Consider the following 18,121-nt stretch of genomic DNA (forward strand, 5'->3'; position numbering starts at 1 on the left):
ACCAAATTGTAGACATATAACTCATTGTAAATCACTCCCTAAATACCAACTGTTTTTTCTACTTTGACATACCAAAGAAGAATGCACAGTTTACATGTGAAGTCAAGATTTCTCATTAAGGTTCGGTGTACATTGTACAACTAGATTGAAGTTTGAATGATGAAAATTTTTAAGCATCATGGAATAAGGGTCCTGGTATATTCACAATTTTAACAAGGCAAACACACTATATTTTTTGGAGATTTCTGGCGGATTTCTTTTTTATTTGAATTTGGAGCTGAAAATCTTAGGGTTTTGTGATGCTTCGAATAGTCTCGTGTTTTCTTTCATTTTCTTTCGAAGATTCTCTTGGAAAATTCATCGTTTTTCTTTCTATCTAATTTCTTTCTTTCTTCTTCTACTGCTGCTTTTTGTATGTGTGTGTGAATGAGTGAGAATGAAGAGAGTTCGGCAGAAGAATTCCAAGGATCTTGACCTCGCTAAAGGAAACAAGCAGCTTCAAGGTTAAAGAAGTCAATCAAAATTGGCATCAAATTCTAGTCCTTGCTTGTGCGGTACCTCCAAGGAAATTATGTTCACATCTGAGATAGGGATGAGTCTGATTGGGCGAGTTAATGAAACCCCGATAAGGAAGCTGGTAGCAGATGAAATGTCAAAGGAAACAGACTCCATGAGGTCACCTAATGTTATTTCCAGATTGATGGGTCTTGATGGGCTGCCACCTCAGCAGCCTCTTCATGGGAAACACAAGGGGTTCTCAAAAACGTACCAGTTGAGGACTGCATCAGTGGCATGTCAAAGGGAAATACAGCCATACGAATACCTGTTGAACAGAAAACACTCAACAGTGTAGCAAGAATTTAAGGATGTGTATGAAGTTTTGGAAGCAACAGTGGTTGACGGTGGCACAGATGAAAAGTTTTATAATGCAAAAGAATTCTTTGATATACTTGACAAGCTAGACACCAACAAGGGGAGAAATTTTCTTCAGCATCAAGATCCCTTATTTATTAAGCATCTTATTGACCTCCAAGGTGCTGCTTCTGAATCAGGATGCAGGCATCTAGCAATTACAAAGTCATCCAATTCTGAAGCGTTTGAAAGCAATGCAATTAGTCGAAAGTCAGAGAAAAAGAGTTTGCAATGTGAATCTGGTTATCCTCAGAAGCGTGAGGATGGTTTTTCTACCCGGTCCTCCAATCATCCTGGTACCCAGAAACCTTGTAAGACATCCGAAGTTCATTTAGAACTGAAACATGAGAAGGACATCACCCCAACAAGGATTGTTATCTTGAAACCAAATATTGTAAAGTTGCATAATGCTACTAAATATGTTTCATCACCCTGTACCTCACATGGTAATCTGTCAGATTGTGGGAAGCATGTTGAATATCAGGGTGTTGGCACTAGTGAGATAGGAGCATGGATTAAGAAAAAAATGCATGATGATGCTTGTTTTTCAAGGCCAAAGTCTGGAGAACCAAGAGAAATAGCAAAGGAAATTACCAAGAGAATGAAGGAGAGTTCATGCAGAGAGCCAATAGGTTCATCCTCCATATTTTGGGGATATAATGGGGATGAGAGCTCATGTGATGTGTCTGAAAGTGATTCTGGAAGTGCATCAGAGGTAGCAAGGCCAATTTCTAGAAAGTCCTTTCTCTGTGGTAACCACCAGAAGTCTTCATTGCATTCTGTAGAGTTGCATGTAAGCATGGAGGCGAAGAAGAGAATCTCAGAAAGGTGGAAGATGTCTCAAAGGTATAAAGATGTTGGAACAATTGGTAAAGGCAGTACCCTTGGTGAAATCCTTACTACTCCTGGTTGGGAAATGAGGTCACAGAATTTGGATACAGTGATTAATCTGGATGGGTCTGATGATGGATGTGTTTGCAATAATGAAAATACATTGGGAAATAGTCCTTTGGGTATTAGTAGTAGGGATGGCTGGAAGGATGGAGGTCTCAGGAGATCATCCAGATCAAGATCTATTCCTACTTCATTTGTTGGCTATGGTGGTGCAAAGGCAAGCATGGAACGGGAGACGCTTGAACCGGGCTGTTTCCTAATACCAGGAGAAGCCATGAATAGGGGTAGAAATAAGTCAATAAAGGGTAATTTAACAAGAAAAATGATTCTTTATCTATAAACTTAAGATCTGGCAATAAGAAATGTCACTCCTCTCTCCACTCCTGTAGTGATGATATGTATTGTTCGGATGCAAAGCAATCTAGCAAATCTCAAATAGAGATCGTCCTTCAAAAGAAAGAACCATCTGACCAGAAGTATTTGATGTCTGAGGTACCAGCTAATAATGATATTGGCAAAAGTTTGAACATTGATGCTGAGGAAGGTGATGGACATGACTATATGATTATGTATTCTCAATCTTCTAATGAGTTGCTTTCAGACCCTTCAAGTTGGTTGTCAGGAAATGGTGGTTCTTCTATTCAGGTTCCCAACAATTTAAACATACAGGAACTGCAAATTGAACCACCCAAAGAAGATTCAGTTCTTCAAAAATATACAATTCCTAAACCACAATCTCCCTCAAGATCAAAGGAGCCTAATCACCCAAGTCCACTTTCAGTTCTGGAAGTCCCATTTACAGAAGATGTGTCATCTGGTTCTAAATGCTTTGAGAGATTCAATGCTGACCTTCATGAGCTGAGAAAGCAGCTTGAGCTTCTCAAGATGGAGTCTGCACCATTTGCAGATGCAGAGATGCTCGTGTCAATTGAGAAAGATGTTGGCCAAGGATTACTTGCGGTCTCTGACGAGAAGGAAACATGTGGAGATCAGAGCTGGGAATCTTCCTACATATTTGTGAATAAAAGATTGAGAGAAAACGCAAGGGAGAAAATAGAACCTCATCCAAACTTAGATTGAGAAGATCAGAATAATTTTCAATACAATTACAATAGAAAGACTACCTTATATATAGCCTTGACTACCACAATTACAAACATAAGTAGCTATCGATCCTCTACAACTGAAACCACAACCTAATAATACATTCAACTAATTACAAACTACAACGTACAGAATGATAAACAACACAAAGACAACTACAACTAATCGACTGCCTTAATGTCTTGAACATGCCCTTCAATTTAAACTTCCTTGAAGTATTCTACAGAACTTCTTCTGCAACAGCACCAGTGTTGCTTCTGCAGTAGATACATGCTGCTACACTAGTGTCTTCAACATGCCCCTTCAACTTAGACCCTCTTAAGGTATTCTGTAGATTTGCTTCTGCAGCTTTTGCAGCAGGTAAAGGATGATATACAGGAGTCATTTTAAGACCAAGCTTACCACACAAGAATAGAAAGTGATCCTTAGGTAGACCTTTAGTAAAAATATCAGCAACTTGGTACATTGTAGGAACATAACGAATTTCAACAGCACCACATTCAACATTTTCCCTCACAAAATGCACATCAATCTCTATGTGCTTGGTTCTTGAATGAAAAATCGGATTTTCAGATATAGACTTTGCTGCCAAATTATCACACCACAGTATAGGAGTATTAGAACATGAAAAACCAAGCTCATGAAAGAGAGACTTTAACCATAGTATTTCAGTAACCCCTTGGGCAACAGCTTGATATTCAGCCTCTCCAACCGACCTTGCAAACACCGTTTGCTTCTTAGAAACCCAAACAAGAAGATTATTCCTAAGAAATACACACCAGCCACTAGTGGATCGCCTTGTGATCTTGCAACCAGCAGGATCAGCATCCGTGTAAACACTGAGAGGCAGATCAGTAGAGGATGGGTAAGGTTCTAGTTTTGGGACTACCCAACTTTAGCCAACCATTTGTGGTAGAAACAGATGATTGAGGGAGTGGCATTGGGATAGTATTATCCTAGAAATCGAAACCCTTAGCCTTACCAGTGGCATTGGTAAGGCATATGTGCTAATTGTGGTGGATAGATTAACTAAATTTGCACACTTTACAGGCTTGGCTCATCCCTATACGGCGCAAGAGGTGGCCAAAGCTTTCATGGACACAACAATTGCTTTGCATGGGGTGTCGATGGTTATTACATCGGACAGGGACAGGATATTCACCAGCACCTTTTGGCAAGAAATCGCGAGGTTTTTTGGGATAAAACTCCACATGCAACTACTTATCACCCCTAAATAGATGGACAAACGAAAAAGTGAACCAAAATTTGGAAACCTATCTTAGGTGTATTTGTATTATGCACCCTAACCAGTGGCATAGATGGCTTGTATTGGCCTTATCTTAGGTTTATGCAACAACAAAAGCACATCACTCTTTGAATTTAGCGATGCTTTCACATATTTTGAGCACTTAAGATATTACCCAACCTTAAACTTACTCTAAGTGTCATGAGGATATATGACATTAATCCATGACGCTAATGCATTAGGATACTTAAGATATCCCATGAAATCCTAGAACAACTTATTGATATAACAAGCACATAAAAATGAGCAAAATTAATCACTAGCAAAACATAGTAAGGTTATTGGCACAACCTTAATATGAAGTATAAGACAATATAAATCCTTCAAATCAAAACTCAAGTACCATCACTTAAGGTATACGATCATTTACTTAACAATCTTGACGTTAGCAATTAAACATCAATTATGAAACATAGAATACATTACTCTAAAATCTTCAGTAATGCTGGCACATAAAATACTTAACATATCATGAGCAAAACACTAATGCATTATATTTAGAATTGACCCCAAAAAAAGGCAGTTACAAACACATCAGTAAAACATATGGCTAAAACACTCTAGCACATATGAGAACATAACATGATAAGATATTAAAGTTTTGGCATAAATGCAATCATCATCAAAACATTTAGAACATAAAACTCAACAATCTCCCCAATTGTGATGATGTCAAAACTTTAATATTCAAGAGAACATTCACCATAAATGTTCCACTAAACCTTCTACCTTTTTTTGTCATTCGCAAAAAAGATAAGAAGTTTGATACCACATGAAGCATGTGAATATCAAGAGAATAATCTTCTCCCCCGTTTAGAAATTTTCATTCTTTTGAGGAATAAGCTATCAAGAGACAAAACTCCCCCGGAGTTTATTGCCATTAGCTCAAAGAATCCTTAAGAAAAAATAAATAAATAAATAAAACGTTTGAGCATAATTTTTAAAACTAGATAGGCTCCCCCTGAAAATATCAATCTTCCTAACAAGATTCTCCTATTTTTATGAAAGAGTGAAATATAATTTTATTCTTCAAAAGATGTAAGCACTTAATATCCTTTTCGAGAAGGAGAATAATATTTGACAATCATAAGGAGGCAATAGAAATAATAAGGAATTCTCTCCCCCTTTTAAATAGAGGATACGCTTCCCTTACAAATAAGCCACAAATTCTTTTAACACTCAAGGCTTAATAGAATTTAGCATTCACATCAAAAATTAATCAAAGCTGCTAGTGAGTCTTTTCATATAAGCACATACAAGCATGTCATCCTCACAATTTAGGCAAACATTAATCAACAAAAGCAAATAATTCAAAATCATAAATCAAGCTTAAGAAAATTTGAACTAACATATCAAAAGCTAAAGTGCTTTTAAGCACTAGGATTCTAGTCCAAGGACACTCGAGTGACGAGCTTGAGCATCCTTTAGAAATATCTATTCTATCTTAGCAACTCAAGTAACGCTTCCCCATTACTCGACTAATATTCCATAGAGACCTATATCTATACACACTTACTCGATTAACTTCACAAATTAATCGAGTATCTTATAATACTTGCTGGAAATATGCAACACTGTATGGATGAACTTGAAATTCACATTTCAAGACTTCAATCCATGAACAATTTATTCACTCCTAGGAGATTTTCCTCATTCCAAGGATTTCAAATAAGATCTAAAATCAAATTCATTCAAGAACTTATCACAAAATATTGTTGCACAGGAAACAACTGCTTTATCCTCAAATACACGAATAATAAATCCATTTACGAGAACATATATTCTCAGGACAAATAATTTTCAAACATTCAATCATATTATCAAAATACATATTCAATAACTCCTAAATGCATCCATTTTATTTTAAAAAGACATAATTGCAGCAAGTAAATAATCCAAAGAGAAGACCTTGATAAGGATTGGACACTCAATTAACTTTCATTCACTATTTGAGTGATCATAAACCAAACTACCACTGAGTTTCAACACATTAGAAATATGCCAGAGCATATGAATTCTAAGCAGTACAATCAAAATACATAATCCTATAATATAATTTTTAAATTCAAGAAATGCACATACACCAAAGACATATCTCATATAACGTTTGTACACTTCATGTGTACCCAAATCAAGCAAGAAACATATTCAAGTAGGTTTCAAATTTTCCAAACATTTTCAACTAATCCTAAAACAGATTTAATCACTTGATCGATCCTATCATTACTCAAGAGAGCTCAATCAACCTATCACTTAATGCATTTATAATTTCAATCACATAAACATATTGTGCCACTCATGAGCACACCAAACATAGCCACTCACAAAGATTTTTAAAGCAGTGAATGATATTACCTCTAACCTATCGTAGGTAAACCAATCATTTGACTACCACCTCATCAAAACATCAAGATTCTCTACTTAATTATCTAAATGCAAATCATGAACATTCAATCAAATATGAAAGCACTTGGGTATAGAAATACCTTAATTAACAAACAATCATTTTCATCCTAATGCAAAGATCATCAAAAACGATAAGCATAACTTCACTGCATTCCAAAACATCAATCGTAGAAGATGAACAAGCTAATTCAAGAATTTTATCAATCATACACTCAGCAAAATTCGTCATCAAAACATTAGGACATAGCAGTCAATGAGCAAGTTCATTTAAGACACTAGAATATAATTTACCATGTATTTTCACAGGTATAGGCGTACCTCAATTAACACCATAACGTCATATCCAAAACAATTCATACTGATAAGCAAAAGATGATTTCATCTTCAAGACTTGAATAATCAGCAAACAGAAATAATCAATATTTAATCGCATACGTAATCAAGGCAATCAGTCAAGGTTGAAAACCATATCAACAAAGATATTTAAATTTAAAGAGATATGAGATTAGAATATTTTACCTGAAGAGATACAACATTTTCTCCCAAAACTAAATTGTTTTAAGTCCCATGGATTGCATATAAAACCTATCTAAGATAAAGTACCCAATCATTTAAGTCCTTTAATTTTCTAACCTATTTTTTCTCATGACCCAAGGAACAATAGAAGGGCATCATTGTAATATGGTTGCAATGGTTTGTTAGGATATTTTTACAAGTTATTAGAAGCACTTGGGTGCTATTAGGAACTTAGGATGGTGTTGGGAATCAATTAGCAGCTAGCTAAGGTCTATATAAAGGCTACTTGTAAGGGGACCATGCTTGAATTCATAATGAATTTTCTCATTTCTCTCTAAAATTCTCTCTTAATCTCTCACGTTTCTCTCTTGTTTCTTCCTCCCCCCTCCCCCTCTCTCTCAATGTCTCTCCCTCAATTCTATATGATATATTTCCCCATTTCTGCTCAAATTCCCCTCTAAACATTCTATTCTTAATCATAGACCTCTCTGATCCTTCCGATTACCAATGCAAGCCCTATTATGAACCCTAGGTTCATGAAAAATGGTATCAGAGCATCGTTCCTCCACCATTTTTGTTGTTGATTAAGGTCCGTCGGATGTCAATGGTTACTGTCCGATGGAGTGGATTCACAAAATCTGAAGGTGATTTCGAAAATAGGCAGCAGCAAGGTAGGTTGTGGTTTATGTAATTTTGGGTAGTTGATTCTAACAACTTTTGGTAGAATTAAGTGAACAGCAATTCAGTGAATCTGGTGAATTCAATGGAGCAGGCGAATCGTAGGAAGCTACATCATCGGAGCCAACATATCCAATAGAACTGACGACCAGTGGTCGCGATCAGATCTGGAGGTTGTTGATCTATAGTGAATGATTTCTACGATTAACTTGGAATTTTGGACCGCTGATGCAAGAGAAGTTATCAAGCTAGCCAGGTTGTAATCGAGAGAGCAAGGCAATTCTCGATTTGAAAATGAGAGGCGATCAATTATAAACTCAGAATTGAATAGGCAACGAAAGAATGGTGGAATTCCAATGATCATTAACTATCAGGGATAGTTGTGTCTTGGTGAATTCAATTAGGTGAGCTTCGCTGTGATTCCGAGAAGCGTACATCGAAGCCAGTGGACCATTGGACGGTGACTGGGTAACGCGGTTTGGTCGAGTGACTGGAATGGGTGACTAGAGATGATACGAACCGAGGAGCATTCGCGATTGGAGTGGGAGTCCGTCAAAAGAGGTGACACGAAAAGCCAGGAGGGTCCCGACTGGAGTGAACGACTGGTGCAGAAGATTCTCTTAAGTTGGTGACACGGACAGACAGGGAAGCTTCCGACTGGTGCGTTGCTGGTGCTGCCACTTAATAGGTTGGCGATTCTGATCCAGACAGTGAGAAGTAAATCTTGGCGACTTAGTGAAGACGTCACAGTTGCCATCAAATTTTGGATATACCAGGAAAGAGCAAATCCAGGGTCGTCGACTCATTCTGCTTCATTTAATCGAGTCCAGATTGAGAAGGCTTGAGGCGACTCCATTGGTCAAATGGTTGATGATTGGGTAGTAGCTACACCATTGGTCCTAAATTCACTTTTAGCGAGAAGAAACGTGTGAAGACCGGTGGTGATTGGGTGAGGAGGAGGAATCGGTTGGGAGGTGATCGTCGAATCTGCAACGATCCCAGGTAGAGCCAATTCTAGCCATCCAGGTGAATTGAAGAAGCGACCGCGGAGCAGGTGGTCCTCTGACCATTGGACAGTGGTTGGGGCTAGTGGATGGTGATTGGGTGGGTTGTGACTGTTGCAAATTTGGATTGTTGGCAGGTTGAGCTGCCAATCTAATTTTAAGGGATATTGTTGGCCGACGTGATTAACTCCACAAGTGATTTTGGCGATTCAGTGCAGTTGAATCATCAGTCAATTGAGTTCTTGGAAGATTGTAGCAAGGCCGACAATTCTCTTCTGATTTAATTGAGTCGTTGTTGCTCGAAGTGGTGATTTATGAAGATGATTTACGAGGGTGAACGGTGGCTACTGTGAAGTAGAGACCTAAGGGAAGTAAACTTAGAGGCTAATTTCGTTTGAGGAGTGGATTCTTCCAATTATCCAGCTCGATGTTGGTTGGCGCTTGAGGCTGCGAGTAAAGGGAACAAGAGGCGGTGGGGTATCGGGAGAGTTCTTCCAGCACCAGGGTTCTTCTCCTCTTTGGTTCTCTTCTTCTAGTGGCAGTTAGGGAGTTTAAGGAATGGTTTCAAGGTAAGAAATTCATCATCTAACTCATTCTCTAATCTAGAACTCTGTTTTTCCTTTGTTATGGTGGCTAAAAAGAGATAAAAATCTCTATGTATGGTAGCCTACAAGTGGTGTTGAAGGTAAAGAAATACTAAGGATTGTCAAATAGGGAAATTAAGAAAAGTTCTACTCCTCCCCCTTTCTACCTTTGACCATTTGGTTTTGGGGGCAAACTCCTAAGTTTTTCAAAAAAAACCTTTATTGGGAGTTATGTGGAATTGTTTGTAACTCTCTCTCTTCTCTTGCTTGATCTTGTCGGTCTCTCTTGAGTTTCAAAATATGGTTTGTTTCACCATATAATCCTCAAAGGAATGATGTATTTTGGTTAGGTTTCGAGCTATGTAAGGTTTGGTTGATTTTGGGAACCATTTTGTTTGTCCGTTTTCATTCTAGGTCTCAGGAGTCGACTTTTGAAAGTGGAAGTCGATTCTGTACGTTAAGCTCTCGGCTAGATCGACTAAAGTGATGAAAAAATCCACTTATTCCTTCCAAAAGTCAACTTCCCAATTTTAAAAGTTGACTTTCCATTTCAGACTGCGCATACTCTACTATTTTGGGCATATCTTTTAGTGCAAAAATCAGATTCAAGATCTGTTTGTTGCGTTGTAAACTAGACTCGATCAGTTTCGATTTGGTACTAAATTTGGATTATTTGGTTGAGTTTTAAGTTATTTCTTCTTAGTTCCAAAACATATCTAGATGTGCTTGAAAATCTTTTCACTCCTTCATGAAACATGTTGTCCTTATTCTCGTGAATACCTCATGCATTTCAATCATGATTATACGAGTATAATTGGCTTGTGCATGGGTTTTGTGTGCAGTACGATATATTTTTTACGCATCACACGGTTTTGGGAATTACAAATGATACTTAACGCGCACTACGGGCGAGATCCGCTGAGATATCCCCTACAGTGATAAACGGAAAGCTTGAGTGGGCTATAAAGCCAGACTCTTGTCAAGCTCGAGTGGGCCATAAGACCGGAATCATGTGGGACCTAGATCCCGTATTATGATTATGCTATAGTGGTATTATGGGAATTTGCATCTTATTTTTAATTCATGGACATTATGGCGTAACTTCGCCACTTTATATATGCATGAGCGGGGATGTTGTCATCATTTATGGTTGGATCATGTTACTCTTATTGTCATTTTATTCTGTATTACTTGTTAGACTTTATATCTCACTTGTGTTTGCATAATTCCAAGTAAGGCTAAGACTACGGTTGATGGTGAGCCTAGCAATATGGGGTCCAGTGTCTAGACGCATACAAAGCTATCCCAAACAAAAGATCTTTGGGAGTTTTGTCATGGTATCTAGTTCTATGGATGTATTGCCTTTATGGGCCCTATTTTATCTTCTTTTGTAAAGCTTCGAGTATATGGCCAGTTGTATGTGACGGTACGATATCTAGTTTTGTGTATATAGTCTTACTATAATTATTAACTATTGTGATGACTCTTGTAACTCTAGCAAGTGTCATATCTTCTTGGCATTTCTCCTTTAGAAACCCTGGCCTAGGCAACAAGGGAGAAGTGTCAAGAATGGATGGTACCTACTGGAGTTACAAGAGAATGCATCACAATAATTAATAATTACAGCAAGACTATATACACAAGACTAGACATCGTACCGTCACATACAACGGGCCATATACTCAAAGTTTTGCAAAACAAGATAAAACAGAGCCCATAAAGGGCCATAGACCCAGACACCATGACAAAATTCCAGAAGATCTTTTGTCTGGGATAGCTCTGTACACATCTAGACACTGGACCCCACATTGCTAGCCCTTACTTAGAATGATACAAACAAAGGAAGCTACAAAGCCCAACAAGTAATATAGATTAAAATGATAACAAGAGTTACAGGGTCGAACCATAACTGATGACAACACCCTCTCTCATGCATACATAAAGAGGTGGAGTCAAGCCACCATGTCCATGAATGAAAAATAAGATGCAAGTTCCCATAATATAACTATAGGATAATCATAATACGGGATCTAGATCCCACACGAGTCCGATATTATGGCCCACCCGAGCTTGACACGAGTCTGTCTTTATAACCCACTCGAGTTTTCAGTTTATCACCATAGTGGATATCTCAGCGGACCCTAACCGCAGCACGCATTAAGTATCATATTTAATTCCCAAAATTGTGTCATCGTACTCCACACAAAACCCATACATAAGACCTCTTCTAACAACATGCACAAGCTAATTATACTGACATAATCATGATTAAAATGCATAGGGTATACACGAGAATATGGACAACATGTTTCGTGAAAGAGAGAAAAGATTTCCAAGCACATTTAGACATGTTTTGAGACTAAGAAGAAACCATTCAAAACTCGGCCAAATAATTCAAATTTGGTACCAAATCGAAGCTTATCAAGTTTAGTTTACAACGCAACAAACAGATCTTGAATCTGATTTTTTCACTAAAAGTTATGCTCAAAACAGTAAAGCATGCGCGGTCTAAAATGGGAAGTCGGCTTTTAAAATTGGGACGTCCACTTCCGGGAAGTCGACTTTTAGAATTAGAAATGCGACTTTTGGAAGAAAAAGTTGACTTCTTCATCACTTTAGTTAATCCAACCGAGAGCTTAACATACAGAGTCGGCTTCCACTCGCAAAAGTCAACTCTTGAGACTCAGAATGAAAACGGACGAACAGACTAGTTCCCATAATAAATCAAAAACTTACATAGCTCAAAACCTAACCAAAATACATCATTCATTTGAGGATTATAGAGTGAAACAAACCCTATTTCGAAACTTAAGAGAAACCAACAAGATCAAGCAAGAGAAAAGAGAGAGATTTACAAACAATTCCACATAGCTCCCAATAAAAGCTTTTTTGAAAAACTTGAGATTTTACACCCAAAACCAAAGGATTAAAGGAAAAAAAAAAAGAGTAGAACTTGTCTTAGCTTTGCTCTTTGACAATCCTTGGTCTTGCTTTACCTTTAACACCACTTGTAGGCTGCCATATATAGAAATTTTCATTTCTTTTTATCCCCAAAACAGAGGAAAAACAGGGTTATAGGCTAGGGAATGAGCTACATGATGAATTTCTTACCTTGAAACCCTTCCTTGAACTCCATACCTGCCACTAGAAGAAGAAAACCAAAGAGGAGAAGAACCCTAGTGTTGGAAGAACTCTCCCGATGCTCCACCGCCTTAAAATGACTCTCTCTCCAACTTTGGTCCCTTTTATACTTTCTTCACATTGATTTAATTTTTATCCCCCAAATTTTTAGCCCCTTCAAGCCTTTTTAATTTCCTCATTTGCATTTCATTTATTTACATTTCATAAGCATTTACCTTATATTTAAGTCACTTCACTATTTTGACCTGCTCTTTCTCTTTGCCTTGTAAACACTTCCTTAATCTTTCAGGCCATATCGCGCATAACAAAATAATTCTCTAAGTTAATTTCCCACATGTTAAGAAATTCCTCGGCCGGGGTTATTCTAAAGGGAATATTCATCTTCTTTGGACAAAATAATTCTCTATGACCATGGCGCTTACAGAATTTACATTTAGAATCAAATTTTAGTTTGGATTTAGGTTTTGATAGTTTTCCAAAATTCTTATGGTCTTTCTCAACATAGCTCTAACCAGTTCTATCATAGTATCTCCTTTTTGAGATTCTAAGATATTATCTAGTATTTTGCTAGCTCCAAAAATTTTTGATAAAACTAACTTAGAATCTTTAACTCATTTTCAAGCAATTTGTTTCGATTAGTAAGGGTTGAATTTTGAGATTGAAAATTTTCATTTTGTTCAATAAGAGCTGCATTTTCAGATTCTAGATTTTTTGTTTGATCCTTAAGAGAACATTTTTCTCTTTTTAATATTTTGATTTTCTTTGCAACCCTTTCTAGATTAGCTATAAGTTTTTCACAAATAAACACATCCATGTCTTTCTCTTCCCATTACTTTAGAGAAAATTTTATTTTCATTAATAGCTTGAGAAGGTTCTTCCTCAGCTTTTTGGGTTACTAAAGATTAAATTTTCTCTTTAAATTTGATAATAAATAAAATAGATATGTTGTAACATAATACTAAAATATATATCACAATAACAACATAAACTGCTTAAAATAAAATTTACCACTTTTTCTTTTGACGTAGAATCAACCATTGACCCGTCTTTTTTCTCGTGTGTCACCTTGAACATTTCCCATGCAGACGGTTCGTGTCCTAATATTTCAGCCTGTATTAAATAGACAAGTTAATCAACAAAAAAAAATATTAATGAGAAAGATGTATAAATAACTTAAATTATACCTGTTCAGCTCTAACTCAAGCAAAACTTCTAGTGCCTGTAGTTTTAGTCATTGTTTGCTTTGACCGATTAAACTTATTACGAGCACAAGAAACCTATATGTAAGACCAAATACAACAATCATGTTTTAAATAATTAAAATGACTTGTGCATAAAAAAAGTAAAGGGTATAGAATACCTTAAACTCATGTGAGCTCAACCAAGTGACAAATTGTCTCCATTGTCCTTGGTCGACTGTTGTTGGAGCAAACTTAATTCGATCATCATCATTGTCATATACATAGTCAGCCTTCAACCTATATCTATGATTTGCAAAAGCCCTTCCCATCTTTCTAAAGATCTAATTTTTTCTTACTTCGTTTTCTTCAAATTCAAATTTCTCCTACACAAGTTAAAAGAAAAAGTTGTTTGAAACGTTACAAGTTATGAAGAACGATTTAATACAATATCATATAAGAATAATATAGAATAATTATTAATCTTACCAGTACATATGAATACATTTTATTCTTATTGTCTTGTGGAACATCTTCCCAACGCTTGCAAGAAATTGGTGCATCTTCACATACTTTAACAATCTTGCCAATATGACTTGCAAACACATTAGCATTTGATCTAATGGCTTGACCATAATTATTGAATTCCAATGGTAATTTTTGACCAGGAGCCAAAGATGTTAGTATTTTATTCTTTGTTTTCTCTCGACCTCTTTTTCTTGCATTACATAATGATGATCCTATACAATAAAATACAAGTATTGGTCACAAAGTCTGTCATCTAATTGCATCCAACTCCTATCCGTCACACTAATTAAAAATAAATATAAAAAAATTATTCCTATTAAAAAAACTAATAAAGGAAACTACAAAAACTGTAAGGTACAAGTTTAACGTAAAATTTATAAAAGTTGTTAAACATCCATTAGACAGTCTAAACATAAAGGAAAAATAAACATATAAATTAGGGTGATCTCCCACCACCCAGAGGGAGTGATAAAATTCCCATCACTCACGGGGTATGTACATACACAATGTTAATGTACATATATATATATATTCACTAATATTCCATACCAATAAATTAGGGTGATCTCCCACCACCCGGAGGGAGTGATAAAATCCCCATCGCTCACGGGGTATGTACATACACAATGTTAATGTACATATATATATTCACTAATATTCTATACCTATAAATTAGGGTGATCTCCCACCACCCGGAGGGAGTGATAAAATCCCCATCACTCACAGGATATACATACCTCTTACGATGCAAATACAATCTCAAATAACGCAATGATTTGAAAACACTGCAAGGGAAATGAGAAGGGTGACAATATTAGATTAACAAAGAAATTATTTCACATTGCACATTGTACCTCTATTTAGATTAACAAACATCAGTAATAAAGTCAATCTAATTTCTTGTACTCATCCATAATAGCAAGACAACAGAGAAAATTTTGAGCTGGTAAAGCAAGAAACTAATGAAATGAATCAAAGACCTGAAATTTGAAAAAGGACCAACCTTCAGTTCATGAGTAGCTTAACTACCAATAATTATTATAAGCCTATATAGTCAGTGAACAATTAAAGCAAAAAAAAAAAATCCAATTACTCCAATTAATTAATGGTGTATGGATGAAAAGAGGTTTGCTTGTGGGAGTGTATAGAGGCAAGGGGGCAAGCTTCATGAGGGTAAAGACGGGAAGCCAATGAGGGAGTTGTATGTCCACCTAGTTGTTTTCAAACATGAAATTGGAACTACATTTATTAATAGGATTAGCAAACTCCCAAAAATTAACTGCTAGATCAATGCCTAATTAAGTCGTAGATTACAGAGTGAGTGGTTTCTACTATTCTAGTTAATTTTTCTAGGCAGTTGTATCTTTTCAAACACAGCAACATCTCCTTCATTGGGTTGCCCAGCATCCCACATGTAATGATAATATATAACTAATGGATTATCATATGTTTATATATATATATATTATGATAATATATAATTAACTGATTATCATCTATTTATATACATATATATACTTTATATATATATGTGTATATAAATAGTATACATATATGTATATAAACAATATACATACTTGGATGGCCTACTCCATTCAAGCATGCTGATGCTGTGACTAGAAAGGAAAGACATCCTGTGGATTTGTAGTAAAAATTAGTAATGAGAACATAGCACAGACTTGCTGCTTCCTTTCGACCATTTTATCACAGACTTGGGTAGACTTAAAAGACTTTTATTAAATAATTATCGAGTTAAAATTCATGTCTCTCGTATCATTAGAGCTCGATATGTATTATTCATGAGCAATGAGGATTTAGATCGTTAGTTCCAAAACTTAATTTATGCATCGGTGGACAAATTTACAGTATATGAAATTTATGACTACCACTAATGGAGTTCTTTTTACTTAATATGATTTTGTTACATATATATATGAATATTATTTTTGCACAGAGTCTGTTCTTTTTTTCCTTTCTACTTGTAAAGTGAGTTTATGCTACTCTTTAAGCATGGTCATTGTGCTCACTAATTCCTAACTCCTTTCCAACCACCCTAATCAGCCAACCTGTAAAGGTCAACCATAGGGTTAATGTATTGCGAGTATTAGTCCTTTGTTAACTAGATTGTAAAGTTAGGGGACCTAACATGATGAGACAAAGCTGAAGCAGACAGCTCTTCTTTTGCCCTTTATTTCCCTTAATATAATCCCCAAAAGGGTTGGTGGCTTGGCTTTGTCATCAAGGAATCCCTTCATTCATTGGGCTGTTGTCAATCATCACCTCTTGACGCTTATCCCTCCCTAAGAGCCTTGTTTAGCAAACACATTATGATGCATAGGACGAGGCATTTAACAAATGATCTCTGGCTTTTTGGTTGAAGCATATTATCAATCCATTTTTGGTATTTCTTGAATTGTTGTGGAGATGAAATCAGTGGGCCATCTCTTCTCCATAATTGCTCGAAGAATGTAATGGGAAATCTAATCCTAATCCCATTACATTCTGCTTTCAAAAATAGACCAAAGAAAGGTTATATTTATAAATAGTTGCCGCTTAGCTTCTTAAGATGTCTTAATAGAAGGGAAGACAAGCATAAGACAATAGCAGCAGCAGGCAGCATTATTGTACTAATTGTACGAACAAATATTCCATTAGATGCCATGAAGCTTAATTGAAAAAGAAACCGATCGAATATGGGAGCATGTGAGGGCAACAGTTTGAAGGAAAAAGACATGTTTCTTTACAGGAAATGCCATCCATGGTAATCACATGCACTTGTACCTTATAAAGAACAAATTCACTCAATATCATAGATTTTTTCTACAGAAAATACCATGAAATGCAAGTTCTAACCAAAGTTGGTAACTGTTGACATGCCTCAAATCCAAGAAAAAGATCTCTGTAACGAAACATTGGGCCTTGCACCAGAAAATTCCAATAATAAGATGATTGACAGCTTCAAACTCAAAAGATAAAGCATTCATATTAAACATCATCTCTAACTTGAGCATTCAGAATCATGACAATTTATTTAGATCCCTTTACACATTAACTTTCATTTTTTGAACAAAATCTATAGAACATAGCCAAATTATACACAGGATCTTCCCTGTTCTCAGATGCTCCCTCAGATTTGCTCCGGGAAGATAGAAACCTGGAACCAACTAAAAGAGGCACAGGATTCATTCCAACACGGTGACACCACTTTCGAATGAATGATAAAGGTAGTTAGGCCAATTGGCAGGGACTTTTCAAATCTATGGTTATAAAAAGTATGAAAACTATGGCACCAAATTTTTACCAATCATGTCAACAAAATCGCTTCCCATTGTTCAAATTAAACTAAATAAATTCTAATTCACAAATCATTTTCATATAACAATCTGATACCAACAATGTTAACAAATAACTATTAGGTAAAATAATGTTGGATGAATAAAAAACAAAATCTGTTCAACTAACACACTGTAACAAAATACAAAATCTGTTCTCTATTGTAACAAAATCAGAGATAGACTTGCTGAGCTGGAGGCCGCAATGGAGATGGAGACGGCGACCATTGGTCAAGGTATACCCTTGCTTGGCATTAGGATCCACCACTAGTTGTTGTAAAAGCTCCCGAATGCTGTTGTTCGTTTCATAGCTCGAAGCCACTTCACGATGCCAATATGGAACTACCACTGTGAGGGCAGCAGCATACCCTTCTTCGTAGCACCTCGATAATGCATCTGTAGCTAGGTTTTTCTTTCCCTACCACTATTGGATTACATAATCCAATCCCATTAATTTGGTCATCCCCATACGTTGCAACTGAGTATGTAGTTTCTGCTGAAGTAAGAACTTCAAACTCTCGTGGTCTATTTTGATCAC

At 36.3% G+C, this 18,121-nt stretch overlaps 2 protein-coding genes across 2 annotated transcripts in view; one reads left to right on the top strand and one right to left on the bottom strand.

The window, feature by feature from the left end:
• The first annotated feature begins 592 nt into the window (after positions 1–592).
• LOC127809293 (uncharacterized) lies at positions 593–11,387 on the top strand. The gene is given in 6 exon segments (XM_052348056.1): positions 593–790; positions 854–2,100; positions 2,196–2,823; positions 3,177–3,270; positions 3,961–4,099; positions 11,231–11,387. Coding segments are annotated over 6 exon segments (2,463 nt in total).
• Positions 11,388–15,018: 3,631 nt separating this feature from the next.
• The window catches only part of LOC127809911 (uncharacterized), an 86,445-nt gene continuing 83,342 nt past the window's right edge, over positions 15,019–18,121 (bottom strand). The window contains exon 5 of the mRNA XM_052349087.1: positions 15,019–15,036. The gene's annotated coding sequence lies outside the window, so the exon portion shown is untranslated. The remainder of the gene's footprint in view (positions 15,037–18,121) is intronic.

Source organism: Diospyros lotus, chromosome 9 (genome assembly GCF_014633365.1).
Source record: "Diospyros lotus cultivar Yz01 chromosome 9, ASM1463336v1, whole genome shotgun sequence".
NCBI classification, from domain to species: domain Eukaryota; kingdom Viridiplantae; phylum Streptophyta; class Magnoliopsida; order Ericales; family Ebenaceae; genus Diospyros; species Diospyros lotus.